This window comes from Harpegnathos saltator, unplaced genomic scaffold (assembly GCF_003227715.2).
Source record: "Harpegnathos saltator strain DR-91 unplaced genomic scaffold, Hsal_v8.6 scaffold224, whole genome shotgun sequence".
Lineage (NCBI taxonomy): Eukaryota > Metazoa > Arthropoda > Insecta > Hymenoptera > Formicidae > Harpegnathos > Harpegnathos saltator.
The window spans coordinates 312,640-339,920 of NW_020230011.1; the positions used below are offsets into that span (position 1 = coordinate 312,640).

Sequence of the window (27,281 nt, forward strand, 5' to 3'; positions counted from 1 at the left end):
CGGAGTCGCTATCAAAATCCGACCGTGAACTTCGTCTCGTTTTGTTGCAGCGTTCTGCTCACCAGGCGGGGCCTCTTCATGTCCCGCGTCGCTATCGAGTAAAGGACATGATTGTGGGAGTGTCTGCATAGAAAATTGGTCACGCTTGAACGGAGAGAAGGGCCGGAGATCGAGATGCAAGAAAGACTGAACATGCCGGCGGGCGATCGAGCCTAAAACAGAAAATACGCAGCACATAATTCGATTGTCCCGATTTAATATTTTTTAGCACTTTGTATTTTACTCCCCTTCTCCCCTCCCTTAACTGTACGGTGTACTTGTCAGATATTGCGTATATACGATGCAAGTAATACGCATTATATGCTTAGGCGACGGAAAAACTAAAGAAAAGGGAAGAAAAGTGCGAGGAGGAGAAAAAGAAGGAGGGAAAGAAGCGGCGAAAGAAGAAGAAGAAGAATGAGAAGAATCTATCGTAGTAGTATCTAAAGTTGTTGAAAGGAAAAGAAGAATGTGCGAAACATGTCCATTTTATACTGTTTCTAATACGTTTCTATGCGATAGTTTGTAGGCATAGCTTGAATAGTATTTATCAGAAAACTAATTATATATATATATATATATTACTTGTTAGAGCAAAGAATAAGGAGTGATAGAGAGACTGAGCGAACGAATGCAAGCGCAAGGGAGAGAGAGAGAGAGAGAGAGAAAGAGAGGGAGAGAGTGTGTGTTTGTTGCACGGTGTAGTAGTGAGGAGGAGGGGAATTAAGGGCACGAGGCGAGTTTGAGGGAACGAAAACACAGCTGAATAACAGCATGAGTAAAAACAGGCAAAAAAAATTGCGATCGCTGGAGACACGGGCAATTCCGGGAACGCTGGACGACTCGTCCTTTTCATGCGGGTTACGCATGACTCTTGCATTGAACTCCGAGACAACATTGAGGCTTTTTGGTTCGCGAGAATGAAGAGGAACCGTATGTCGTGTCTCTGAGAAATCCAAAGTTCAGTCGAGTCGCCACGGCAACAGCGTAATCGCGGTGTTCTTCTGCCGAATAATCGCGCGATGCTTCTCAGTAATGATCCTACCAGGAGAGTCAGAATGAGATAGTTCCTATAGAGGAAGTGTTGTTCACCCTTCTCTCGACGTCGAGATAACCACAAGCGGGCAACCGGAAAAAGGAGGGACCACGAGGGCGTGCGAGCGTGTACGAGCTCGCTTACGGTTGAATGGCGAGGCGAGATTTCAGAGTGGCGTTTTTGTACAATATACATAATATATATTATATATATATACACACACATCTCTTAATACCTCTGCAATTTTTTATAATTTCCTTGCGACAAATTCACATAGAGCGAAGACCACACGTATGACCCGCGAGTACGTTTTATAGTCTGCAATCGTTTATTCAAGACGGTCGGCTCGATCACGACGCGCAATTGTCGACTGTGGCTACGTCCCGACATTCACTGGCAATGTTGAAAAGCTGTAGTTTACGTCACTATAGATTTTCAATACTGTGCACATCGGAGCGCAGTCTGTGTCTCTTTAAAGTTTTCAAGCACGCAGTATTCGGCAGATTCACACGAACAAATCCTTTTCAAGACGTTGCGAAGATTCGACTCGGGCGTCGTGTAATTTGGTTGTCATGATTCATCGGGTTCGAACTCTTTCCTCAGCTCACCCCGTACTCTTTTTCCGTGTAATTGTTAAAAACATGCTTGGATTGTGTTCGTGTGAACGTAGAAGAAAGAATTAGACTATCACATATATATGTGACGCTGGTCTCTCACGAGATCGGTGGGAGTCACACTTGTGTGTGTGACGCCGATGGCGAACGTCAAGAGAGCGATCATTCAAGTCTTGTTCAATGTGCGTTTTCCGACCAAGAAGTTGGACGAGTTCGTGCGAGAACGTTCTGTGAGTGTATGCGACGTATGTGTGCTGGCTTTTTTTTTCTCGACGGAAATTTTGTTTTCGCGCGAGGATGATGTTTTCAGAGTTTGCGTATTTTGTTACCTTAGGCGACGAATGGAACGGAGAGCGATCAGATTACAAATAATTCATCAAAGAGATGTGGTGGTATGTGAGCGTGCTCGCAACGTGACTCTTTTGAGTTTTGATTGTAATCGATGAAGTGCGACAGATTGAGAATCTTGGGATCGCTCGTGTTAAATGATAATAGAGGAAAGAGAGAGGAAGACAGGACTAATTTTCAAACGCGAAGCGTGCAACGCACATAGCAATTGCGCGCTGTTCATTTTCGTGACTGTCAGTAAAATCGGCAGACACGTTTCCCCCCTCCCCGGATGTTTGATGAATTGACAGATTCTCCTTCTGCGCTCTTGGCTAAGTCGCGTTATTTAATTTACGGTAATGATATTCAACGTGTTTTTTCATAAGTGATTATTTTGTAATATTGTCTGTATGTCATACGCATAATAATAATAATATTCCGTACGTAGTGATGGCGTTGGTGACTCTTTGGCGTTTTGCGGGCGCTCGATCCTCTTTCGACCAAATGTGTTTCTTTTCAAAGGATATCTCTCCGCCGCATCTTTTCGCTAAACTCGGAAAGTTCCAATCGAAAATGATTTATACACAAGCGCTACGAGAAATAAAGGGTTTTGTAAATTCATAATCATGACGAGGTATTGATTTTTTTGTAAACGTTCGATATTTGTGTCGCATCAGCGCGTGGCTCGCTACTGTCGACGTGCGAGCAACGTGAAGCGATCCGAAAATGTTCGATGCGTTTCGCCGCAGTTTGGACGCGCAGTTGGACAAGTTCACGGTGCCGTAAATAGTGGTGTATGAATCGAGAAAACCTGGATTTAACCTGCCGCCCGGTCGCAGAGTCAACCGAAGTGATGAAATGATGCTGAAGATGGAGCGCAAGAACCCCAGCATTTTCACCCAGAACTTCTCATGAGATCTCATAACTCTGCAATAACTCTGCAATAACCAGAAACCGCAATAACACACACGCGGAGAAGTCAATAGCGATTCGCTTTCACCCGAGTATGTCGGACGACGAGTCGCTTGATCAGCGTGAGAAAAATGTTAAGGTTTTCGTGCGAGTTCTACCGCTTGAAAAACCATGCGACTCTTGCGCTAAAATCAGTGCGGATTGTAAGGTGAGATTTCTGCACAAATCTCTCAGTCGTTAAGCGGTTTATAGATTTTTCAAGTGTACTCGCGTGCTCATCGTCGACTGTAAAAGATTAGGGCTCTATGTACTATAATTAGCTTATAATTTATATGGGAATTACAAAAAACAGCAGGACAATAAGAACTAATTGCAGATCCAAATATGTATAAATTAGACCTGTACGAAATTGGTTTTTATTATTCTTTTGTTTTACACAATTTTGATCTTAATCAGGAGAAAACTTTAGCTTTACTTGATTTATAACTTGGGTTTCTTCTTGTATTTTTATTTTATTTATTTTGGTTTCTTTTATTTTATTGTAATTTATAATTTTTTGTTAATAATTTATCTTATTTTTTATCTTATTTCTTTCTAACATTAGTATATATTTCAGACGTTCTTTGTGAGATGTCTGCAAGATATACGGCGAGACCGAAAGTCAATGGATTCGCATCCCATCTACTGGACCTTTCCGACCGACGGAATATTCCACGAGGCGTCCCAGGACAGAGTGTATCGCACCATCGCGAAGGATCTTCTCGAAAAGTACCGACAAACGAAATCAATAAAAAACTGACACTCTTCGGAGAAAAGCATTATTCTGCGCCTATGTCGGCGATGTAATTAATTATTATTCGGAATCTAGCTCCTCTCTGTGCAATAACGACAATTACGTTATTTTGTGCACTTGATAAATATACAAGAAATACGCACATAAGAAATATGCAAGTTAACTAGATAATGATAATGAACAATAGCCAACATTAATCGCCGAATATCGCCGACAAAATAAGAGATGCGTGGCGCGCATCGCTCGCGAAAAAGTAATCAAGTGAAATAAATCAAATCTATAGAGGAAGCGGTACATGTAATAAACGTGACGCGCGAAACGATTGAAGAGTTTTAGACGGCGTAAACTGCGTGCTGATCAGCCACGGGCAGACCGGGTCCGGGAAGAGCTTCACGATAGGCGGTCTCAGGAACGACTGGAGGGTACCAATCTGCCTTGGAATATCTCCTGCTCTCGAGCTTTTGTCATTCATTCGGCTGATCATTCGGTCTGCGATTTGCTCATTAACCCTCGCCGATCGCAGCACAGGGGGATAGCCGCACGGCTCTTGTCCGACATGTTCGCGGTGAAGGCGAATCGACGGAAGTTCAACGACATACGCTATCGTCTAAGCTTCGTCGAATTGAGAGGTAAACAGGTGGTCGATCTTCTCGCCGTGCGAAGGCCGAATGTCGTCAACGTCAACGTGGGCGACCTGTTCGAGGTATCGAGTCATTTCGATGTAAGAATCTCCCACGACGCAGACACGAAAATCGGTGTAATTGTGATTCCAGAATATCACCGCGGTGAGCACGAAGAGCGAGCCGGAGGCCTTGAGGAAATTATTCGAAGGAGAGGCGAGACGATCAACTACGACGGCCGCGTCGTATCCGGTATCGCACTTGGGCACCGCTGTCATCACTTTTCACGTGTCGAACACGAGCTTGATCGTGTCACAGGCGGTCGTGGCGACAGCAAAAGTAAATCGACAGGTTCTCGCTGGAAGTTCGCTTTCGAAGGTTGCTCTCACTTGGTGGAGAGAAGGAATTTATCTATCAATACGCGCTGAATTATCCAAGATACTCCGAGTATTTGGAATTATCTCTCTGTCACATGCAAATACCTGAAGTGCAATATTTATCAAAGATTTCTCATTATGAACCGCGATGCTAGATACACATCGTAGAGATGGCTGGCATTGGCACGGTGGGGAAATCGAGTTGCACGAAAACGGCGAGCGACGTGGGTATGGCGAATCTGATGAAGACCCAGCTGGAGCAGTACTTCTGGTATCTTCGGGAACCAAGTGCCGCGACGTACAGCGTCGCCCGCTCGAACCTATTGAGATTGTTGAAGAATGAGTTTACCGTCACCTCCATCATCCGGTACGAAGAATACCAACAACCATCGCTCGAACGTCGCAATAAGTAATCTTTCCAACAATCGGAAACGAAATGTAATGAAGCTCGAGTATTAAATCCAGCCATCATCGATACGATTTATAGTCTGCGTATTACACGTCATCTGATTGTTAATTGATAAGCGAACACCTTCACTCGTCAGTTTCATAGCTCATGTACGCGTCACAAGGGAAGACCTCATCGTCACATTGTCAACCATGCGACTGGCCATGGAAGTCGCAAGGCTGAAACCGATCAAGACGGTGCGGCACGTTCAGCCGCAGACAGAGCTGATCCTGCAGCGGCTGCAGGAGGAAGTGAATGAGCTGAGGAAGGAGCTGCTGCTGAACGATATGTTCCTTCGTCAAGAAGCACTGATGAACATCTCGAAGACGAGGATCGAGCAGATCGGTCGGGACATCACAAACTTCCTGAAGGGTTCCATTTCGGAACTGACGCTCTTCAACGTCACGCAGGCGCAGATATTGGTGAAAATCGTCAAGCAGCTGTACAACAAGTTCGTATCCTCAGTCTCTCATTAAAATCCTACAGTTCGTTGTTATATTTTTTTAACAGGCCGACGCTTTAATTAGCAATAATAAGCAAGAATAATTGAATAACTAATTAATTAGCAAAAGAAAGAGTTGATTCGGCAATCGTAAATAATATGATAGAAGGTAGTGGAGGTACTTTGGTGTTTTTTGAATATCTTAGATTAGTCGCGAAAGAAGATGACGAAGAGAAATTGAGCGAAGCGTGCGAGGATGTGATGAACTCGTTGATGCCAGCAGACACCACTTTGCCCGCAACATTGTTGCAGGTATTCGAACTACAACGATATGTGTAAATTCAGTGAAAAAGAACTACTTGTACTCATTAGTTGTATCAAATTGCAAGATATAAGTCACACCGAATGCTGAATTATTACAGAACGCTGAAACATTTAACGCAATAGACTCGAGTAATGTTTTTGACAAACGCGAAGATGTTACGTCACAAATGTATACAGACATTGACGATAAACAGGTAGTAGAAGAAGTAGGAATATTAAATAGACACGGCGTCTCGTTGAGACCTGTTATGCAGATGGATGACACTGCAATGAGACTAAAATATCCAATTGCGCTGCAACCAGATGAATTGCAAACGGTCGAACTCACGTACGAATGTCAGGATAAAACGAGAAGAACGTTCCGTCAATTGCAACGAATAATGGAACGTACAACCAAAGTAAAAACGGAGGTTGTATGCGTATTTGCGGAAATTTTTTACTTCCGCGTAAAACGTTACAAAATTTGGGAACAACTGTACGCTAGGGCTTTCACATCTTATTAACAATGTCCAACTATTCAGGCAATATTAAAAAAATATCCAGATTTTATATTCAATATTTTTCATTTATTAATATATTCTTAAAAAATTATATATATATATATATTAAAAAATATATATATTATTTTAAAATATATATATGTATTTTTATACATATTATTTTCAGTTTTTTTTTTCATGTTTTTTTTTTCTCTCTCTTTGTCTCTATTACTCTTCAAATCTGATAACCTTGGCATGTATATGTATATTTTTTATGGTCAAATAATTTATAACATACTTTTGAAATTTTATACACTTTCGGATAAGTCAGGACGAAAGATACGGATGCGCTAAATGTCTGATTGTTGCGTCTCATTGTAGGAGAGACACAGGAGAAAGCAAGCACCGTAAAACATTTGTGTCGTTTCAAGTGCAAAATGATTATCTTGCGACAGCTCGTCCATAAAAATGTTAAAACGATAGGAATGACTTGTAACAACTCCCTACACATGTCACAGCATTAGGACAATAAAATCGTGCGATGAACTTATTTATCACTTTTACTTTCGGACTCGGTTGTTTCAGGACAATTGACGACAGATTAATGAATCTGCCGTCGTTGATTGATCTGTATGTCGTTACTATTAAGTCATTTTCGATAAGAGAAGCGTAGACATCCATCAAAATATCCTGCCAACGTCGCGGCGATGCTTCATGTGAATGCGGGTGAGGAAAAAGAAAGAGAAAAGTCGTTCCCTCTTAGGGCGGGATTACGATGAACTTTACGTAAGGGGACGCGACGTTACGTGAATTTGACGTTTGAGGTTATATTAGTGTGAGAGACATTTTTCGAAGAAGAATTCAGTTTGGCGACGGGCATAACCTGTGGTGGAAGAACTCCGTTTTTGAAAGTGTCACATGAACAGTTCGACTTGATTGATCGTAACCAGCCGCATAAAACAATGTGTTTTAGGTTTTGTGTCACTTCACGTCCCGTCGCGTCCCGTTACGTTAAGTCCATCGTAATCCCGCCCTTACATTGGTAAGTGCCGTCTCCTTCGAATTTTCGAACGGATAAATACAGATGTTGAATAAAATCACGCGCGGGCTCGATAGTGCACATATTGCATATGTAAATAAATATACAATCACGTCATGTTTCCATTGATCCAGAAACGTTTCAAAGGTGACGCCTTATCAAGAAAAATCTGTTTTAAAATCGCTATAAATATTGATAAAATCATAATAAATATTGATAAATAATCAGCGCGGATAAATAATAAAGCGCGAATGAAGGATAACAATTATGCGGGTCGGCCTCTAGATGTCGCCTCTAGAGAGGCTTCTTCGAGCTCAAGAGGCGTATCAAAGAGCATATACGATTAGAGTAATATGTAGTGTTGTAAGTGATGTGTCGTTATCGTTGGTCTCGTCGAGAGTTATCTCCTGCTGAAAATATTAATATATCTAGAACGGTCTGCATCTGAACAGTTCGGACAATTCGAAGCGTCATGCTCGTCAACAGCATGAAGAAATCTCAGTGCGAAGAAGCCGCACGTCAATTGACGAGCGAGGAAAAAGAATACGCGGCCAAGTACTTGAATGAGACTGATGAAGGCAGAGCGATCGCGGTCGCAGAGATCCGACGTTGGATTTTGGAAAATAACAGCATGTACTCGCGTACTGGTAAAAATGATATTACTTTGCTACAGACGCAGAAAACAATAGATAAAGTTATGCGGTGAAGCTAATTGGTAGCGGAGTACTCATAGCTCGTCGAGCGAATTATCAGCTATTTTTTATGCTCTTTTTTAGGGACTTCTTTTTAAGATACATTCGATATAGATATTGATTTTTTGATTGTATACTTTACAAACTCTCGATGATTATTAACTCGGTTTCGCTGATTGATGAACTCTTGCTTTGCCGATTCGCTCTTTTTTTTTTTTATACGGTACACCAAAAGATGGATATCCTAGCTTTTATTTAACTTGGTTCGCTTCCGCGGCGGTTGGATGTGGTTCCCATAACTACGCACCCAGCAAACACAATATTACATGTAACGTGCATGTTAGTTGTAATTTCCTACTTAACAATATAACTTATATAACATATGTATTCTTATCTTATTTTTTATTATATCATCTTATATCATTTTTTTTTATTATATCATTTTTTTCTACCAATTAATATGAATAACTTTTATCTGAAACATTTTTTTTTATTCGCCCAATATTTATTTCAAAGAGATGTTTCACCCTTTAAAAAGTCGATTGAGCATGTATAAAAAATTCGTATCCCTTGTTTTGGTGTCCGCTTTTTGTATTGTGCCGACATGTTTTCACTATCGAAAGTCTTCGGTTATCGAAATATTTTCGAGATTGCAACCCCAGATCGTCGGTGAAGTTCTCATTTGTTCGTCCACAGATGAATTCTTCATCTTGCGGTTTCTGCGCAGTTGTAAATTCGACGTCGAGAAAACCAAGTCCAAGATGCGGAACTATCATCAGCAGCGATCCGATCTGCCGGGGTGGTTCGCAAACAAGGATCCGCTCCTGCCGGAACTGCAGCAGTTGTTTGATTTGGGGTAATGACCGTTCCGCGATGTAATTATTCTGGGCGCATCCTCTCGCGATGCACCCGCTCAGCGTTAAATCTCTGTAATTAGGCGGTCCATCATCGTGCCTTTGCATTGTCAAATCGTGACCTGAATAATAATTCGGTCTTAAGTGCTCGTGTAATTGGCAAATTGTTAGACCGACATTTCTCATTGATCTCCTTATTGATCTCACGACTTCCTATTGATTTTACGTGCGATATATGACAATTTATTCCAAGGATTGCTCATTTGATTTCATCTGTTTATTTTAGGGTATTCCTGCCGCTGCGGGAACTGGACGATCAAGGGCGGATGGTTGTCATCGTAAGGCCAACTGTGCACGATCCGTACAAACAGCAACTATCGGATTTATTGAAGGTATCGATAACTCTCGGACTATGTAACGCAAATTTCGAAAAGACATCTTAGAGACGTTTTTACAAAAACACCTGCGAAGAATAAAACATTTCGTAAACGTGTTCAAAAATTCTAAAACGTGTAGGGCGTCCTCTAGATGTTTTCAAGACGTTTTCTAGAAGCTTGTGCTGTTTGCGAGCGCGAAATTTAAAGGACTTAGTGTATCAGCACATGAAAATGACGCAAAGCCAACTCTTCAGGCCTGCATGATGATCATGGACCTGCACTCGAGGGACCACATGCCGGGATCCTTGCGCGGTGTCTTCGCTATCATAGACATGAACGATGTTACTTTTGGTCATGCTCTTCAAATGCGACCCAATGTTATAAGGCACCTGGTGCACTCGTGGCAGGGATGCTATCCGATCAGGATCCAATCAATAAACTTTATCAATATGCCAGTCTATACGGATATTATCATAATGATTTTCAAGCAATTCATGAACGCGAAGTTGAAGCAGAGGTTCAGGGTCTACAGGCGCGGTGTGACGAACTGCTGCAAGGAGCTCCCGGCTGAGATCCTGCCGGCCGAGTATGGTGGCACCGGCTGTTCGCTACAAGAGTTGAAAGGTACGTCCAACAGGACAATATATAATTTCGACAAAAATTTATAATAATTGCGAATGAAGAGAGATTCTCCGAGAATAAATCGAACGGAATCACGACAATCCAGATGTGAAGCTAGCATAATCACGCGCAAATTCTTGCAGAATACTGGAAGAAAATGGCCGAGGAGAATCGCGACTGGTTCGCCGAAGATGAAAAATATAAAATGCTGTCGAGCGCGAAATAAATCGGTAAATTAATTACCAAATTAGTCCAATTAATTTGGTTTTATTGTTTTGTGTTTTATTGTTTTATTGTTTTTGGTTTATTTGGTTAATATAATTAACTGAACTGACTTGGGATGCAATTAACCGATTGAATTAATCTGGAATAATTTAATTAATTTAATTGCTATTTTCCTCGAGCGCGCGGAGCGACGAGCGAAGATAGAAGTTGTCGAAACAATAAGACAAAAGTGTTGTTACCGAACATCGCTTTAAGGACTTTAAGTCGAAGTAGGACGTGCAAAAGCTTTTTGCAGGGAAGAAAGATATGTACACGCACAAACGTTTTTGAGTCCCATTTTTATATAAGTGAAATAAAATATACATTTTTACACACATTGCCAAGTTTTTTGCTCCGATGCCTCTCGCTCGACGAATCTTTATCATTATTATCATTATTTCCTGAAAACGTTTTTTTTTTTTTTTTACTTATCGATGAACGTTCAATGACGTGCAATTTTACCATTGTCCTTGCGACGAGCGGGCCAAGATTCGCACGTGTGCGTTCTGCGGGCTCGTACCACGTAACGGATGAACATCTACACACTGTTCTGTAACGATACATCAGTTCTTTCGTGTCCATATCCTGCAAAAAGCCACGCAGCCCCCTTTCTTCCTTCACTTGGCACTTGCCAGCATCGAAACTCGCCCTATTTAATCTAATCGTCGCATATTTTCTCTCGCGCAAAGGAACCCGAAGTTCATCGAGCGAGACGCCACGCTGACGTATCGCTCGACCCTGCGCCATCAGTTGGAGAAATCGTCGTACTCTGTGTATAAAATATACGGTAGATAAAACGCATTCTTTTTTGCTTTATATATGCATAATATTTGACGGCGAGGAGCAGCCGTCCGATCGCCGCTCCTACCTTCCGATTGTTAACTACTTAAATAGAACGTACACGTAAGTCATGGGCAAGTAAAATTGCGCTACGGTATAACCAGCTCTATATCAGCTTGTAAACTTACTGGCTACGATCCCGCTACGATAAGACAGGGACGACTGTTCGTTTTTTTCTTTTTTCTACCAGGTCCCCCCACCACGCCGAATTTACACACCAACTGGCTTCGTCGTCATTGTCGCGGGCGATAACAATCGTCGGTGAGAAGATCGCGACGGTGACCACAATGGATTCGCTGCGAACACAGAAGGGCAAATGCACGTCGTGAGTATCTTCTCCCCACCGCGAGAAAGTTGTCCCTTTGATATCCTCCGCCCGCGAATTCAAGAGGATGCCGCGCGGTACGGCGATTACAGTATCATCCTAGTGTGTATCATCCATGATGCGCGATCCGCACAATCGCGAACGCGTAATTCTATTAACGTTATAATTCTATTCGCAGGTGGATGAGAAATTACGGCGAAGAAAGAGAGAGGAATGCAACACCGTCTTCCTGTAATGTAAAGTGCACAACATGCACAGTGGACGCTTCCATTTCAATGACGTGACAATGACAATGACGCAATCTCGGAAGACGGTGATTCCTCTCGAGAATGAACAAAAGAAGAGAACGATGAAGCATAAGTAAAATTTAACGCGTGGCCAAATTTTGCTCACGCTCTGACGCTGGATTTTGCAACGCAATTTTGCAACGGCCGAATCGCTGAGGAAAGAATCCGCGGCTCCTCATTCTCACTCTCTTCACGAGATGATCGTCTCACACTGCGGAGAATCCTGGCGGTATCGTCGATCTCGTTCGCGCCACTTCTGCGGAGATACCGAGTCAGAATAGGTTTTTATAAACGGACGCGCTCGCGCACGCGAGACAAACGCTGCGGTCTACGCGACCCGTGAACATTGTCATCGCACTCCCACTATCGAGTCCCACTCCGTACACACACGCGTATACACACATATACATACATACATACATACATACATACATATACACACGACACGTGTAAGCTTTACAAGCACATTAAGCGCACAGGAGCATCACATATCGGAAGTCCCTTCGTGGAGAATGCTGCGAGATCGTATCGGTGGTACATTCTGGCCGACATTCTGGTACCGAGGCAAACTTTCCGACGAGAATCCGGCAGTATCTCGGACGACCAGCCAGACGTCGATTCAATGAACACGACCCTCGGGAGAGGCTCTTCTTGCATCTGCACTGCAAGATCAGGATCAGAGTCGAGACTGTTCTTCCGAGTGAAGAGAGTCTCTCCCTCTGTTCTGTTAGACAGACAACTTTCTATCTTGAATGATAAGATCTCCTGGGTAGCGCAGCTTCTACAACACTGGAGGATGTAGAACCTTTACAAATCATCCTGGTCCCAGGGGAGAACATGAGATCCATTGCTAGGTGTCCCTGATCGGTGATCCTGCTCGGCGCTTTGCGACACGTCGTGCCCGACCCGATCCTGATTCAGCATTCTCCCGTCAGCACTCTCTACATTCGCGGTAACGTTCGCAAGGCACTGTACATCGAGATGAGTCCGGACTGCCGCGCGTGGAACGGTTGGGGCTTATCCGCGCTTGAATCTCAACACCAGCAGACTTATCGTGAGGAACACGACGATCCAGATGATGCTGGAGATGTAGCCGTTGTAGACGCTCGGCTCCGTGATGCTCCAGCCACGGGTCAGCATGGACCGCAGGGCACTGGTCGCCATCGTCAGCGGCAGACCTTGCGATATGTATCGCAGGAACATCGGCATACCCTCCACCGGCCAGATTACACCTGCAAGAAAACATTTGCGCGGTCTTTAATTACCCCATTACCGCGGTTAATTCGCCGTAGAAGAGTAGTTTATTGGGAGCCGGTGCGTTCTCCAGGTCGACGATTTGGCGGCTGATTAATTTCCATGTCTACCCGTTTGTTACCTTACTCTTCATAAACTGAATGTTAATGCCTGCTATTTACGACTGATCTCTATATTATTTTCATCGTCTCTAGGAAGAGTTCTTTGAAATTTGAGCGAGCGTTTGTGAAACTTGGAGAATATCGAATCCACACGATAAACAGTTAACCTCCCTATCTGATATCCTAAAAATCGCAATCAGTGTTTAATTAACGTTTAATGGTACTTGCAAATCCGCTATCGAGAAAGTGAGAAAAAAGGACTCTCACTTAAAAAATTACAGACCGTCCGTTTGCCGCTGAATTATATCGCTATCTTCTTCTTCTTCTTGCCTAAGAAAGTGGCGGCTTATAGCGGAGACCTAGGAACTACAATGTGAAAAAATAGAGACCGTATGACGTTACCTAATAACGTCGTGGAGAGACACCTAAAGATTCGAGTCTCGACTAAATGACCCGATATGAGGGCTGTTCCGAAATCGATTTTTTCCGAAACTTTGGTTCTAATATTATAAAGTTGGTGAGCTTTAAACTAAATTCTGTTCCGTGATTGATCAGCTAATCAAGATAATAAGTAATGAAAATTCTACCTATTTCTCTGTCCAATATTACAAAATTAATAGCTTAAATCAAATTAAACAGAAATAGCATAGCTGACCAATTATAGAAAGCATCCAAGTTAGTCCAAGGCTCACCAGCTTTATAATTAAAACCAAAGTTTCCGAAACTGACTTCGGAACAGGCTAACTGCATCCTGATTGGTCGACATTTTTACTATAAGGCGTCTCTAGTATCATCGATAACTCGAAGTATTATGACGAACGACAAATCGAAGTATCGTCCATTTTGCCAATTGCACGGACCAAGGGAGGATCGGCTGGCGGTTCTGTCTTCAAATTGTACGATTCAACGGCGGATTAGAAGGATTTTTGCTCGAATATTCATTCAGCGCCGTTATCAGGCGGTTTTCAATCGATAACACAAACGGCTCGAATAAACTTGCGAGGAGTGAAAGTCCTTCTGACCTGACGATGAATTAATCACTGCAAAATGAAAGCGCGAGCGGGACAGGCCGCGAAGAGTTACGAGATTAAGGCAAAGGTTAGTGATGAAATTTAACGACATCGTAGAGTAGAGAATCGTCGATTCGTTGGCCGTATGAACAAAGACCGGCGGAATATATCGTTACATCGTCGAAGAAACTACGATTTTCGACTGTACGCATGCATGCGCGTACAGTCAAAGATCGCAGCAACTTCAACGGCGCAAGCGCCGCGCTGGTGGTTTTGGCGGTTTCCGTACATACGTTGGAGGCCATCTTTGATTCGAAGCGTTCAAAGAGACTCGGCAAGCGCTTTATATGGCGAGTCAATTAGGTTACGGCACGTATGACTATGGCCAACTTTCACTTTTATCACGGTAAGAATTCCAATGTGTGACATTTGGATCGAAATGATCGGCGGCTAGTGTAACAGCGATGTAATGAGCCGAATCGAATCGCGTCGATATGTCCGACGACAACCGCGTCGCGATTTTTGCGCGCGATGTCGAAACGATTCTTAGTCATTCGTTATTCTCACTATCAGTCAATGTCTCGATACCGCGAGGGCGAGAGAAACCGTTTTTTAGATACAGGAGACTTGCTAATGTTCGTTTCTTTCTTTCGCTCCACCCCGCCTCTCTCTCTCTCTCTCTCTCTCTCTCTCAATATATGTATACACTTTCTCTCTCTTTCTCACACGCGCACACTCTGGTCCCCTCTTATGCGGCATTCTCTCTCGCTCATGTTCGGAGACACACGCGTTTTTGCAACATTTTTACGAGCTGTCGTAAATTTAATCACGACTGCAAATGAAAGCATTTTGAGCAATTCCGAGTACAATTATATCTCAAACGAACCGCTGCGTACGTACCGCTAAGCAGAAGAGTGGGGTAGAAACTGCCCAGGGCCAGTTGGATGGCATTCCTTTCGAGCTCGCAAATGGCAGAAATCACGAATCCTGCAAGAAAGATGAACATTCGAACAACGACGATTGCACCGATATGTTTCCCTCTTTGTCGAATGTCGTAAAGGTCATCCACATATCTCTTATCGTTCCTTTTTCGCTGGCAATCCGGGGGAGAACCGCGCGCTTCTTTCTTTGTTTTTCCGAATTACGTTGTTTTTGCAAAAAGGTCCCTTGATATTCCGAACAAACTGGTTAACTGGCTCGAACCGCGAACGGCGAGTTCAAGGTTAACACGAAATGCATGAGTCAGCGATGTAACAATATCGAGCAATACAAAAACATACGAAGAAACGTAGCGACAAAGAAAAATAACGCTTTCACTTTGCGACATTTGTTAACACACATTTTATGTTTCGATTGTGAAATCCGAGCGGAAGCGTTCTTATAACGCGACGCTACTTTTGCTAGCTGCTAAGCTGTGCGAAATTTCTAGTACGAGATCGCCTTACCGAAGCACATGCCGCAGAATCCCTGGAGTATTGTGAGTACGATGACCCATCCGATGTCACCTTTGCATTCGACTCCGAACACCAGGATCATGAAGATCAATACGAGGGCAGTCTGACCGCACATCACCACGAATTGCGTGGCCACATGGGAGAACAGAATCTCGCTGGGCGATACACCAGCCACCCAGCTTCGGTCCAACAGACCTTCCATTCTCTCGATGATTAAAGCGGATGACGTGAGCGCGACCGCCAGGAAAAAGACGATCCTGCGTGAGCACGACAAGCAATTTTAAAAAAACCTGTCTGCGGAATTTTTTTTCATACTTCTTTTACGCGAGAATATATGTTAATTTTTATTATTAGGCCAATTAGCGCTTGAATTAACGATTACGAATAATACTTACGTCAATATCACACCCGGTGCCACAAAGTCTGTAAAGCTAGGATCGTTGCTGCCATAAATAGGATCCTCGAATTGAATCGGCACGTCGGCCACTTTCGTATTCTGGTTGCAGGACGACAACAGGTCCTTGACGAAATCCCTGTACGAATACTGGAGGTTTCGCGACAGCATCAGGCCTATTTGTTGATCTGAAATCGCGAGAATCACATCTTAGTCACCATTAACGCGCGCGTAAAAGAATTATTATTAATTTTCTAGAAAGCTGAGCGCGAACACTCACTGGACATGTCCAGCCAGACTTTGATCTCGCTTTGATCGAGAGTCTCGTCGTCGGAATCTTTTCCTAAAGCCATTCTGGCTACGAGAGCGTCTGTGAAGTTTTCCGTGAAGTACAGAGCACCCCAAGCTTGCCCTGTGCGTACGGCTTCTATCGCTGAGTCTGGATTCGGATAATACGTCTATACGGAAAAAAGTAAGAAAAACAATGAAAAAAAGCTGTTCTGTTGCGACAAATTACAACTTTCAACTTCGGGAAAGAACATTGTTCCCCCTTTTACAATGTTATTTCAGATCAGATTACATTTATATGTATTAATATAAAGTATATTTTAAATTTTATGTTTTTATGTCGTCACACACATGCCTTTATCATTGTTTCATTATCCAGGAACTTGAGGTATCGACAACTGAGATATGTGAAGGTGCAATCTTCCGAGATAGGGCATGTCAGGTTTTCGTAGAACATCTCTTGGTTCACTATGGCCAACTTCAGCCCCGTGGGATCTCGTCCGATCGCCAGACAGAAGAGAATCACTTGCATCACCGGCAAGGCGAAGATGAACAGCATCACACTGCGTAAAGATAATTATCGCGTACGTTATACTAACGTATCTTAGTAGTAGTCAGGTGATTGTCACGTGATTTAGATATGCGCTAATGTTTGTACAATGTGTTATATTTTGGGAGAGAAAAAGAGAGAGAAAGGCGGGGAACGATAAGAGGTCAGAGAGTGCGAGAGACTGAATAAATCTCTTGATCAGTAACATACCCGACGTTCCTCCACATGCGTAGAAAATTTTTCTGTAGAAGCGCTCTGATCTTGCCCCAGCTGGTGATTTTATAACAGTCCGTGAAGTTACCGCAATCGTCGCACTCTAGCACCGATCCGGTCTTTGCAACCGTCAGTGGTTTGCCATTTATCTATAAATCGCAAACACATTGAACAAAGATTCATTTTACGGCACACATCGCGTTTCATTTATTCATGATCGTACATAAGAACTATTATCGTACACCTACAGTATTCAAGTATTCCAACTACCGGTATCGATCCCCGACGCTCACAAATTAGATGTTTTCCTTTTTGCCCGCGTATGTCTTTATAGTTTATCATCATTTGTTTTTTCATTTTTCAAGAAACATATCGATATAGCGTTGGTTACGCTAAACGTATGCAAAAATTATATTTTCGATATTTCTGTCTATTAACATTAAATTACTGAATGAGAACTCGGGCTTGGATTGAAAATATCAAACAATACACACATATATACATTGTGCTGTGAGAAGGTGAATGACAGAGTGTTTGTGTACGAAATTTTGGAAAACGGTCGCGAAAATTCTGTTATGTTTTCCTTATGTTGTCATTCCTTATCGCGTGTTGTCATTCTCAAGGTTACGCGACCTTCGGCGTATGGCGTCATGCGCCGTCTAAGCGTGCGTAGTGGGACCATAATAGTCTTGGATGCGGCTGAGAAAACATGTCGCATCATATCGATCCTCTTAGTTTTTAATCTCGGATCTCAAAAACTTGCTATAATTTTATTCTCAATCTTTTGTTGCCGAAAACCGAGATACGGCTGTAAATCGGTAAGAGATAACGGAGATAAGTCGGTATAACTCGAATCACACGACAGCAGTCCACCTCCCTAATTCTATACACGCGTATTTTTATGTTACTCTAAATTCTTGGCTATAACTTGGGTAATTTTTTATCTCTTTTTTGTTCCAGATTTAACATGGCGAAACGTAGCGGATTCAACATAGCTGGCTCCAGCTGCAAGTCGTTTCGATAAGTAATAAAAAATACAAAAATGAAATGAATTCAAATTGGTGGGTTTACTAGTAACGAGTTTTTATAGACTTTCGTTGGAATCAATGCGGTTTATTTTGCTAGTAGACTTTTGCATATATATATATATATATATATATATATATATATGTATGTAACATTAAGCGAACTGTTCGCAACAAATGGGGAATTTTGTTCAAGTTAGCGTATCATCAAATTAACATTTGAGGTACCGAATATTTGATCTAATTTCATTCTGAGATTATTTAAATATTTTTATACGAATACGAAAATTTTTCGCTATTTATTTTTACATTTGTGACTCAAGCTGCGTAATTATTCAACATAGAATTATTCATTTAATATTTTCCCTAATTGTTTTATGCGATATAAAGTTCCCAAAATTGCGCGTCAAAATCGCGCCGCTCGTGGAATTATCGCGAGATTATTTTATTCTCGCGTCGATTAATTTCGCGGTCGTCGCAATTTGTAACTTTTGATTTCTCACACTTGCGTCTGTATCTCGCGACAATATTATTCGAAGAGATCCCTTCGAGGAATTAAATTCGCGAAATTATTATGAGAGCACGTCTCACGGAGGTATCGCGAAGCAATCTTCGTAAAGTACGATGAAATAATTTTCATCAAGACATCACGACATCGCGGTTTGTTGCCAAAAACGTCACGTCGTTATCGCGATTACGGTTATTTAAGATCTTCGCGATTATCTTCTCGTGCGTTTAACATCTTGATCGAGTTTGTGATTCGAGCGATCGGTTCTCAACTTGTGATTTTTTGCACGCGACTCCAAGTATCGGGATTTATCATATCGTAGTTTGCGGTTCCTCGTACATCTCGATTTCGCCTTTCGTAAAAATCAAATTCGCGGAATCTGTTCCGAAACAAGAACATATTTTTCGACGGCGTTTGGGAAGCGTCGTTGGACGCCGTTAAACGGCGCAGAATTTCGGTCGAACGTTCACCCGCACTGCGAGTGAAATGCAGCCAACGTGGAACTGGACTTTCGGATGCGGTGGGACGCGGAAGTCCCACAAGACTTGGCCGGACGGGCCTCTCGACGATGGATCTCTCGACATGCATCATTGGTGAGACATTGCCAACGCTCACGCAGCGTTATCACGTAGTGCAAACGTAGGACATAAATCGCATTGATTTGCAACGGACAGCGCGCGGGCTGTTACACACTGCTAATGAAGGTCGTAAATATTCGCGAAATTTTCTATCCACAATGCGTGCGGGCATGTAATCCTTCTTACATCATAATGATTGGCTATTCCGTTGGTAGAGTCATGGATCAGGACCTCTTTGCTTTGATGGAAGTTGAGACCGACAACGCCGGACTCCTCCGTCACGTACACCGGCTCCTCTTTCTTGCCCCAGTTTAAAGAAGCCTGTGTGCAAAAACAAAAAAAGGGGGAAAAGAAGCGGTGGCCCGGTGGTGGAGAAGAGAGTGGTGTGGTGATATGTCGAAATTGACGCGAATCTCGTAGCGAAATTCATCGCGAGTACGGAAGAAAGTAAACATGGTCTTTTCTTCCTTCTCGTCCGTTTTATTCCGTACTTTGCGCGAATGCACATTGCTTCGCGTCGATTACGTGGTGACCAATCAGCTGGGCCGAAAAGTAAAAGCGATGTGACGCTTGACATCGATGTCATATGCAGTGTAGTAACCGTCCGACGCGAAACGAGACGGAAACGAAAGCTTGAAAATAGAAAGTACAATTTTTCAAATAGGAGGCAAAGGCAAAAATTGCGAAATACGATTCGCATCTAAAAACAAAACAGAAGAACCTCGGGGGATCGAGAAATAGAAAGTCGTGTACGAAAATGATAAGGCGATCGAGGCATTTTGTAAATTTACGATCTTCAGTCACGCGATTACTGATCTCTAGCATTTGAATTTCACAAGGCTAACATTTTATCACGATTGTAAATTCTAATTTGGAATTTACCAATTAATAATAATCTCGCGACTATTAGTTTCTTAGGCATTTGAATTTTACAAGAATCTTGATTTCTTATCATCATCATTTTATCGTGATTGTAAAGTAGAAGAGTTAAGAAATCCCAAAATACAAACTAGCAATTGCGTTGAGGAGCGTGATAACGAACGAAAGATATTCGGACGGAAGATAACACGACATTGTGTACACGACTGACGCAATATTCGAATCATACTTTCCCTCGAGGTAGTTCTCTCTATTCTATAGTTCTCTTACAATGTGCGACGTGCCGAACTCGTGGATGACGAATTTGCGGGGAATTCATTCGAGACAGAAAACATACAGAGCAGCAGTGTGCAAATAGGAAAAGTATCTGAGAGAATCATAGTTCCTCGAATATGTTGTTGCTCACCAAGCTGATATTATTTGAGATGTTCAGCTCCGTCGGTGGTTGAGCGTATTGTCCTTGCTTCCTGGACAGTTTGAGGAAGACCTCTTCGAGGGAGGCGCAGTTGTACATTGATAAGAGAGTCCTGGGTGCCTCCTCGGCCAACAATCGGCCGCTTCTCATTAAACCGATCTGTCGACGAAAATATATTTCATTGTGCTCACTCGTTATTTTTCATTGTCTTTATTGCATCTGATATTTTTTGAAGACTTGCGTAAGTCTGGAATTTTATCTTCTCTGATGTGTCTGAAGCATATGAATTAACACGTGACTAAGAGGCAGAGATCCACGTGTGAAGAAATACGTTGAGATCCTGCTCAAACTCAAACATTATCTCCATTTTGATTTTCTCGCGGAGGGAAAATTTTGCTTATTATTCTTACGCGGAGAAAAATGCTGTAATTTGTTTTAATCACTTAAATCACTACTCGAATCGTAAAATTGGTCAAGAACGCCGCTGAATTGAATTGAATCTCTTCTTGACTCGACAGCAATGTTATTGAAACCGATGCATCATACATCGAGTTTAATAACTCGAGTGTTATTATTCGATAGTGTCGCCACTGAGTCGAGCAGATTTACTTTTCAATTACGGCACCGCTGTCCAATTTTGTCGATACAACAGCCCATTTCTTCTTCCGTGGTAAACTTAGCTCTCTTTCTTCGGGAGGTTTAACCAGCGCGTGAATTTTCGGTCGGGCGGAAATAACGGATAAATCAGTCCATCGATCAATCAATCTTTTCTCCTCGAGTCGCTCGAGATGATTAAAAACTGCGAAATGTTCCGGCCACAACGGCGCGCTACGGTCACCGCGAGAAAAAACAAATTATTGACAAAAAATCAAGAGCGGCCTCCTTAAGAGCTGTTTACACTGTAATTTGCGCTCGCGATATACGTAATGAATGCGCGCGGAATGATCGGTCAAATGACGCGATAATAAGTGCGCGTGCAGTCTGCGTCGATTATCGGCTGGATTTGACATTAACGCCAAACATTGAAATCTTTCTCTCTTACTTGTCCTAGCAATCGATCAATTACCGATTAATTACTTAATTAGACGAGAAATTGCTCTTTATGTGCGATATTACCGTATGCGCCTGTCGGGCCTCTTCGATGTAATGCGTCGTTATGATGACTGTCTTGTTACCGTCTTTGGTGATTTGAACCAGATGATTCCATATGCTGCAAGATAAAAGCGAGGGGGATGCGCTTTAATCAATTGATCTCCCTTCGAAGTGATTTCTCTTATTCGATTCATTATCTTTTGAATATTATCCCCTAAGAATTATTTTCTCTCCAATAACTAGGTCGATCGATAACAATCTCTCAATAATTTTCTAAAAATTTTACATTATTTCCATGAAAGAGTATAATCTTTCATTGATTTTCCACATTAAGATTATTTCTTCATTATAATCGTAAATATAATGACGAAGGACTGCATTTATTTAAAATACAAGCGACTTGTTACAAGTCGGAAGATAATCGCGATAATAAGTTGGTTTATGCTTGGGTGTATATCTTACACATAACAAATTCTCATTAGACCCGCGATTGACTCGTTCCTTCATTGCATTTTCGAGTTATTTTCCCGATGAATTTTTTTCGCGATATTTTTTTTTATACGTTTAATATCCTTCGTGTCAAGGATACCACTCTGATCTTCAAGAAAAATAGGGAGGAGGGGGGGGGGTAGGAGAGGTGCAATGTATGATACATAGGGTTATAGAAGCATGCTGCATACAATGCAATTGTAATACGTCGACACGCACTGAAGCAAACGTAGAAACGCCATGCGTAAATATCTTTCCTCTGAGTCACACAATGACGAGACGAGATAGATTAGACTTGAAACGGGGATCTCCTCATTCGTGACGTGACTGGAATAAAACATAGACGTGCGCGATCGTGTGTTTGTTAAGCTCATGTATTATTTATTATACACGTGAAGAATCTCATGCTCGCGAATTCCACGCCGTCGCGAGCGCATCGGAGAATTTTGCAGCACTTTCTGGTGTTTCGTTCCCTCGTGAGACTGAGCGGAGAAAACTGAGCATCGTCATGCACTCATCAATGAGCACACTCATGAGCACACGTGTAAACGATTGCGTTAAGTTTTGCTTAACGGAGGAGCGTAAAGTCCGTTGTTAGAGGGAGACATAGATACGCGCAGGATTTAAAGATATTTAAAGATAAGATCGGGGTTATATAAAAATATGGCTTTTTGCCTCGAACGGCCGGCCAATTCGACGAACTAACCGTAGTGCATTACACACGTGCTGATGCTAAGATCGGTCGTCGATTTATGAAACTAGACCGCAACGAAGTAAAAGTCGAAAGTCGCGCCGTGCTCGGTGCAGACACGAGCATTGAATCTGCCATGCTTAGAACGAATATCATTATATATTCTTGAAGCCTGTATATTAGATAACTCGAACCTTTCGCGCGCACGCATTCGCGGGTGAAGCCTGTCAAGAGTCTGTTCCGAAAATCTGAATCGACGGTGCTAAAAGTACAACGTAAACCTCTCGGGTTCCTTTAATCGCTCTCGCGCATGATTTTATTCCGCGAAACTGTGAAATCTGTCCGCCGGTGTTATTTATCGCGTTAGCGTATCAGAAGCGTGAATTGCGCGATCATTTCGAACAGCGATCGCACAAATCTGGCTGGAATAGACCGACGCCGCGTCGCACAGTGGGCAAAAAGACTCATTTTTTGGACAAAAGTCTACCGACAATGCAATTTTCAACCGATTTCAAATTTCTTTTTTCAATTTACTCATGAAACATTGCTCTACAACGTAGTACCGCGGCATTGATGAAAAAAAATGCTGAAATTCAAAATGGCGGATGGAAAGTGAGTGACGAAGGTATTGAATTCCTGTCGAATGATACTTTTCTCTTATAATATTAAATATATTTACATTGAAATTGTTTCTTGAGTCGCTAAATATGAATTTGAGATCAAACTTAAAATTAAAAAGTCAAGATAACATTTGTTATAAAAGTAAAAAATGTCAGAACTTTATAATTAATAATATTATAAAAATATTAACCTAAAACATGTAAGTAGAAAAAAATTCAAACAAATATAACATAAACATTTAAATTAAACAAAAACATTTAAAAAATTGAAAAAAAAACAAAATAAAGAGACAAAAAAAAACAAAAAAACCAGTACCCATATAACGGCCGATACTTTGACGTGGTATAAGGGCTTAAATATTGTTTTATTATCTAAGCAGTTATACAGCAATATAACAAAATTCTGCTATTTTGTACAAATTTAATATTAAAATATGAAAAATTTTTAAATAATTATGTGCCAAGTGCATAATAATCTTTTTTTTGTAAATCCAATAAATCTTGTAAAGTTCTGACATTTTTTACTTTTATAACAAATGTTATCTTGACTTTTTAATTTTAAGTTTGATCTCAAATTCATATTTAGCGACTCAAGAAACAATTTCCATGTAAATATATTTAATATTATAAGGAAAAGTATCATTCGACAGGAATTCAATACCTTCGTCACTCATTTTCCATCCGCCATTTTGAATTTCAGCATTTTTTTTCATCAATGCCGCAGTACTACGCTGTAGAGCAATGTTTCATGAGTAAATTGAAAAAAGAAATTTTGAAGTCGGTTGAAAATTGCATTGTCGGTAGACTTTTGTCCAAAAAATGAGTCTTTTTGCCCACTGTGCGTCGGTCCGGCAATACGGGATGAACGACGACGAGCAAGTCACGACGTAATGGGAAACATTACGACGGAATTGGGTTAGGTCGGAAGAGCGAAGATCGCGAACTTTCCTGGCGGTGTTCTCGGTGGAAAGTGATCGGGCCCATAAATATTTCACGAGACAATTACGCGCGCGATCGAAAACGCGAAGAAATGGTGAGAGAAGCGCACGCGCGCTAGTCGACGTGCAAGCGGTCGTAACAAAGCTGTAAACTTTCTCAGACAATCAGACAAAGCGTCCGAAGCTTCTCGCTTCGACTGTTCTAGCGGCTCCGCCGCGTTATTATTTCCGTTTTCTTCCTGCGCCGTTATTATTTCGCCTTTGTTTCACCTCGTCCCTGCCAGGGAAACTTACGCACCTCGATATAAAATCTACGAATGGAAACATGATTTGCGCTTGGGGATCTCTCTCTGGAAAAGCCGACACTTATACAAATAACCGACTCGGAAGCGAATTGCCTCTTAACGCGTATTTACGTGACTTTTCATTTTCTCGCTCTATTTCCACGTCACGCATAAAACGCGCTCGAGAATGCGCCCGAGGAATATGAACGCAGCGATCTAGCGAATTAATAAGCCGCGCAGCGAAGCACGGCAGATGACCGCAACGTAGTGATTAACACGAACGATTTCCTGTCACGAGAGCCGAGTATTATTATGAGAAGTGTTCGGCTGAGTTATTCGCCTTATTTGCTCCCGAACGAAAGCGACACTTTTCCCGCTCTGTCAGCAAATTTTGCGTCCTCTCTCGCAAAGCAAGACGGAAAAAAACCCACGATTTTGCAGTCGTCAATCTGTCTAATTTACAGGATCTGCTTATTAAAGGCTCTTTCAAAGAATACTTTACGATATCTAGACACTCTCTCGGAATTTAGATGGCAAAGTTTGATGGCATTTCTTTCTCTATTTGTATACAAACAATTATCTCGTAGTTCCTTTTCGCTTTCCCCCCGTTTCCTGCTTTTGTCCCTTTCAAATCCAATACAGACACACTTTCAAGTCCAATACAGACACACGTCCGCATCGTTGCCAAATCTTTCCCTCAAAATTTCACGTGGTGTCGCTCTTGCAATCTGCGCTACCAGTAAACGCAAATAAACGCGCGTCTCTAAGTATATCGTTCGTCATATTTTGTCTCCATCGAGCGTCAAGCATTATACGACGGATACGAGTCATAATCGTCGCCAGATGTCACGACTTAGGGAATTTTTACGTCAGCTTACGAGCTACCATTCCGCACAAATCACGGTCCAATGTCCAAAGACCAAAAGCTCGAACGTGTTTTTCGCGCGTAACAAGGCGTCGTCAAGGACTTCGGGAGAGCCTAATGAGGCTTCTAACGAGAATACATAATTCGAATTCACGGTACTCTCGAGTCGTCCCTGCCGGGTATTTCACGCGCGGACGTAGAAACTCGCGTTATTCAATCGCACACTCGTGTGCGATGATTTAACGTCAGATGGAAGGAGCCGGGGTGCGCGAGACGCGGCACGCGGTCGTGTTCATTTACAGTCCTCCTCTTGCCCCCGTTGGGCCGTACGGGCGATACTTTCACTTAAAGTCAAGCTTAAAGCGTGACTTACGATTCGGTGCATTGGCCAGCGGAGAGTTGCCGGCACGCGCGATTTAATCTCTCGATGCTTAGATTTTCAGCGAAAGTGCGCGCGCACGGCGGTCCCTCGGACTCGCTTTTTCCTTCCTCGTTTCGTCGTTCACGTCGCAGCCGGCAGCGAGCACGCTGGTGAATTTCGCGGTTCGTCAGGCAAAATTGAGACATCGGGGAGATCTCCGCGACAAGAAACAGCCGACATGAAGTGTCCGCGGCGATGTCTGGACGAGCCGGCTCTGCGCGAGCCGATCTCGTCGCGCGCGCTTTCCCACGTGGGAAATCGGCCGGAAACTCGGCTAGACGAAATACTCTCGTCTCGTACGGGATAGGACACGGTCTGTCACGTTATTTAATTACACTGGCGAGGAACATGCGAGCGCGCGCGCGCGATGGATCATCGAGGTTCGCGTATGAAAGTCAGCTGTTCTAATTATATTAATCTTGTCGCGAGTGATGAACTCGAAACGTAATGAAAATAGCTGGAACGTACCTTTGTCTTAATAACGGATCCACGCCTACGGTTGGCTCGTCAAGGATCAGGAGTTCCGGGTCGTGCATAAGGGCCACTGCGAAAGACACTCGTCTCTGTTGACCGCCACTGCGCCAAAGAAGTGAAAATGATCGATATCTGGCTCACAATTGTATTATTTAAGTCGCGAGGAAACTAAATTTTGCCGATGGCATTTAGGACATGAAATCTCGGACGATTTGAATAGAATTCTATATTCTTGCTATTCGAATGCCAATCTTGATCTATTCATTTGTGTTATATGGGAAAAAAAAAACGGTTCTTGCAACGTAACTGAGCTTCGGATGTGAAATAAAAGTGCAGTTTCTCGCTCTGAGAGTCACACAGTTGAATCGCACGATTCGCAAAATCCGGCAGAGTTTCCGCGCGCGCGCGCACGCGCGGATACAACGGAAATCCCGGTTCGCTCTCGCAGGATCTCTCGCGAGGCTGCAGCGAACGCATACCTGAGATTCTTCACCAAGCGATTCTGCGAAGGCAGGTCGAGAAATTGTAGCAAGAAGCGCAGCCTCTCGACGATCTCGGCCGTGCACATTCCGAATATCCAGCCGAAGTACATCATGGTCTCGCGGATAGTGAACTCGCCGTAAAGGGCTGTCTCCTGCGGCATGTAGCCGACCCTTTTGCCCGGCACACCGGAGCCCTTTGTCCCGGGTTTACCACCCAGCACCCAGATCTCGCCAGAGTTCAATCTCCTGCGGCCGACGATGCAGGACAACAGCGTGGTTTTGCCGCACCCGCTGGCGCCCAGCAGTCCGTATCTAACATGAACAATTGGAACGACGATCATTACGACTTTTATTATCGTGAGTGTCGATCGTTGATTGAGTCGCGAGACAAGAAACGTGGCCACGTCGGTGAGACGACGGGAATAATTTCGAAATCACGTTGAGGATACTCGAGGCGGGCAGGAAAGGTAGAAAAGGATCTCGCCGGACGGCGAGGTTATTTTTTTTATTTTATTTTTGCTCATTTCGCGGGGTACACCTTGACGA

The 27,281-nt window shown here is 42.8% G+C and overlaps 4 protein-coding genes and 1 long non-coding RNA gene across 11 annotated transcripts in view; 4 read left to right on the forward strand and 1 right to left on the reverse strand.

Moving 5' to 3' along the window:
• The window catches only part of BNIP3 (BCL2 interacting protein 3), a 37,680-nt gene extending 35,040 nt beyond the window's left edge, over positions 1–2,640 (forward strand). Inside the window, exon 6 of the mRNA XM_011150705.3 lies at positions 51–2,640. Coding sequence (XP_011149007.1) covers positions 51–102 — 52 coding nt within the window. The 3' untranslated portion in view covers positions 103–2,640. The remainder of the gene's footprint in view (positions 1–50) is intronic.
• Positions 2,641–3,520: 880 nt separating this feature from the next.
• LOC105188982 (uncharacterized) lies at positions 3,521–6,470 on the forward strand. Its single transcript, XM_019844014.2, has 7 exons — positions 3,521–3,696; positions 4,050–4,424; positions 4,495–4,680; positions 4,874–5,085; positions 5,264–5,617; positions 5,815–5,920; positions 6,031–6,470. Exons 1-7 carry the CDS (start codon positions 3,559–3,561, stop codon positions 6,433–6,435), a joined length of 1,776 nt encoding a protein of 591 aa, XP_019699573.2. The 5' UTR covers positions 3,521–3,558; the 3' UTR covers positions 6,436–6,470.
• A 1,192-nt stretch (positions 6,471–7,662) lies between these two features.
• LOC105188957 (retinol-binding protein pinta) lies at positions 7,663–10,595 on the forward strand. 2 transcript variants are annotated; one of them, XM_025298561.1, is made up of 5 exons: positions 7,663–8,097; positions 8,839–8,998; positions 9,283–9,388; positions 9,862–9,997; positions 10,138–10,595. In XM_025298561.1, the coding sequence occupies exons 1-5, from the start codon at positions 7,923–7,925 to the stop codon at positions 10,218–10,220; spliced, it is 660 nt and encodes a 219-aa protein (XP_025154346.1). In that variant the 5' UTR covers positions 7,663–7,922; the 3' UTR covers positions 10,221–10,595. The 2 variants fall into 2 exon arrangements, with proteins under 2 accessions (XP_025154346.1, XP_011149000.1); XM_011150698.3 differs by having other exon boundaries at positions 7,668–8,097; positions 9,628–9,997.
• snu (ABC-type transporter snustorr) overlaps positions 10,539–27,281 on the reverse strand; it is a 61,641-nt gene continuing 44,898 nt past the window's right edge. For 4 of the 6 annotated variants that reach the window (XM_011150700.3, XM_011150704.3, XM_019844012.2 and 1 more), the window contains 12 exons: positions 26,733–27,047; positions 26,248–26,355; positions 21,496–21,589; positions 20,371–20,538; positions 19,272–19,406; positions 16,972–17,123; positions 16,567–16,774; positions 16,204–16,381; positions 15,925–16,111; positions 15,521–15,786; positions 14,976–15,062; positions 12,728–12,942 (listed from right to left, as the gene is read on the reverse strand). In XM_011150700.3, the coding sequence (XP_011149002.1) occupies positions 12,728–12,942; positions 14,976–15,062; positions 15,521–15,786; positions 15,925–16,111; positions 16,204–16,381; positions 16,567–16,774; positions 16,972–17,123; positions 19,272–19,406; positions 20,371–20,538; positions 21,496–21,589; positions 26,248–26,355; positions 26,733–27,047 (2,113 nt within the window). Of the gene's footprint in view, positions 12,943–14,975; positions 15,063–15,520; positions 15,787–15,924; positions 16,112–16,203; positions 16,382–16,566; positions 16,775–16,971; positions 17,124–19,271; positions 19,407–20,370; positions 20,539–21,495; positions 21,590–26,247; positions 26,356–26,732; positions 27,048–27,281 lie in introns of all 6 variants that reach the window. The other 2 variants (XM_025298559.1, XM_019844013.2) reach the window with 2 other exon arrangements.
• Positions 15,725–18,128, forward strand: LOC112588462 (uncharacterized). The gene is made up of 4 exons (XR_003112864.1): positions 15,725–15,790; positions 16,182–16,395; positions 16,591–16,795; positions 17,935–18,128. It is a non-coding gene; the product is annotated as an uncharacterized LOC112588462 (long non-coding RNA).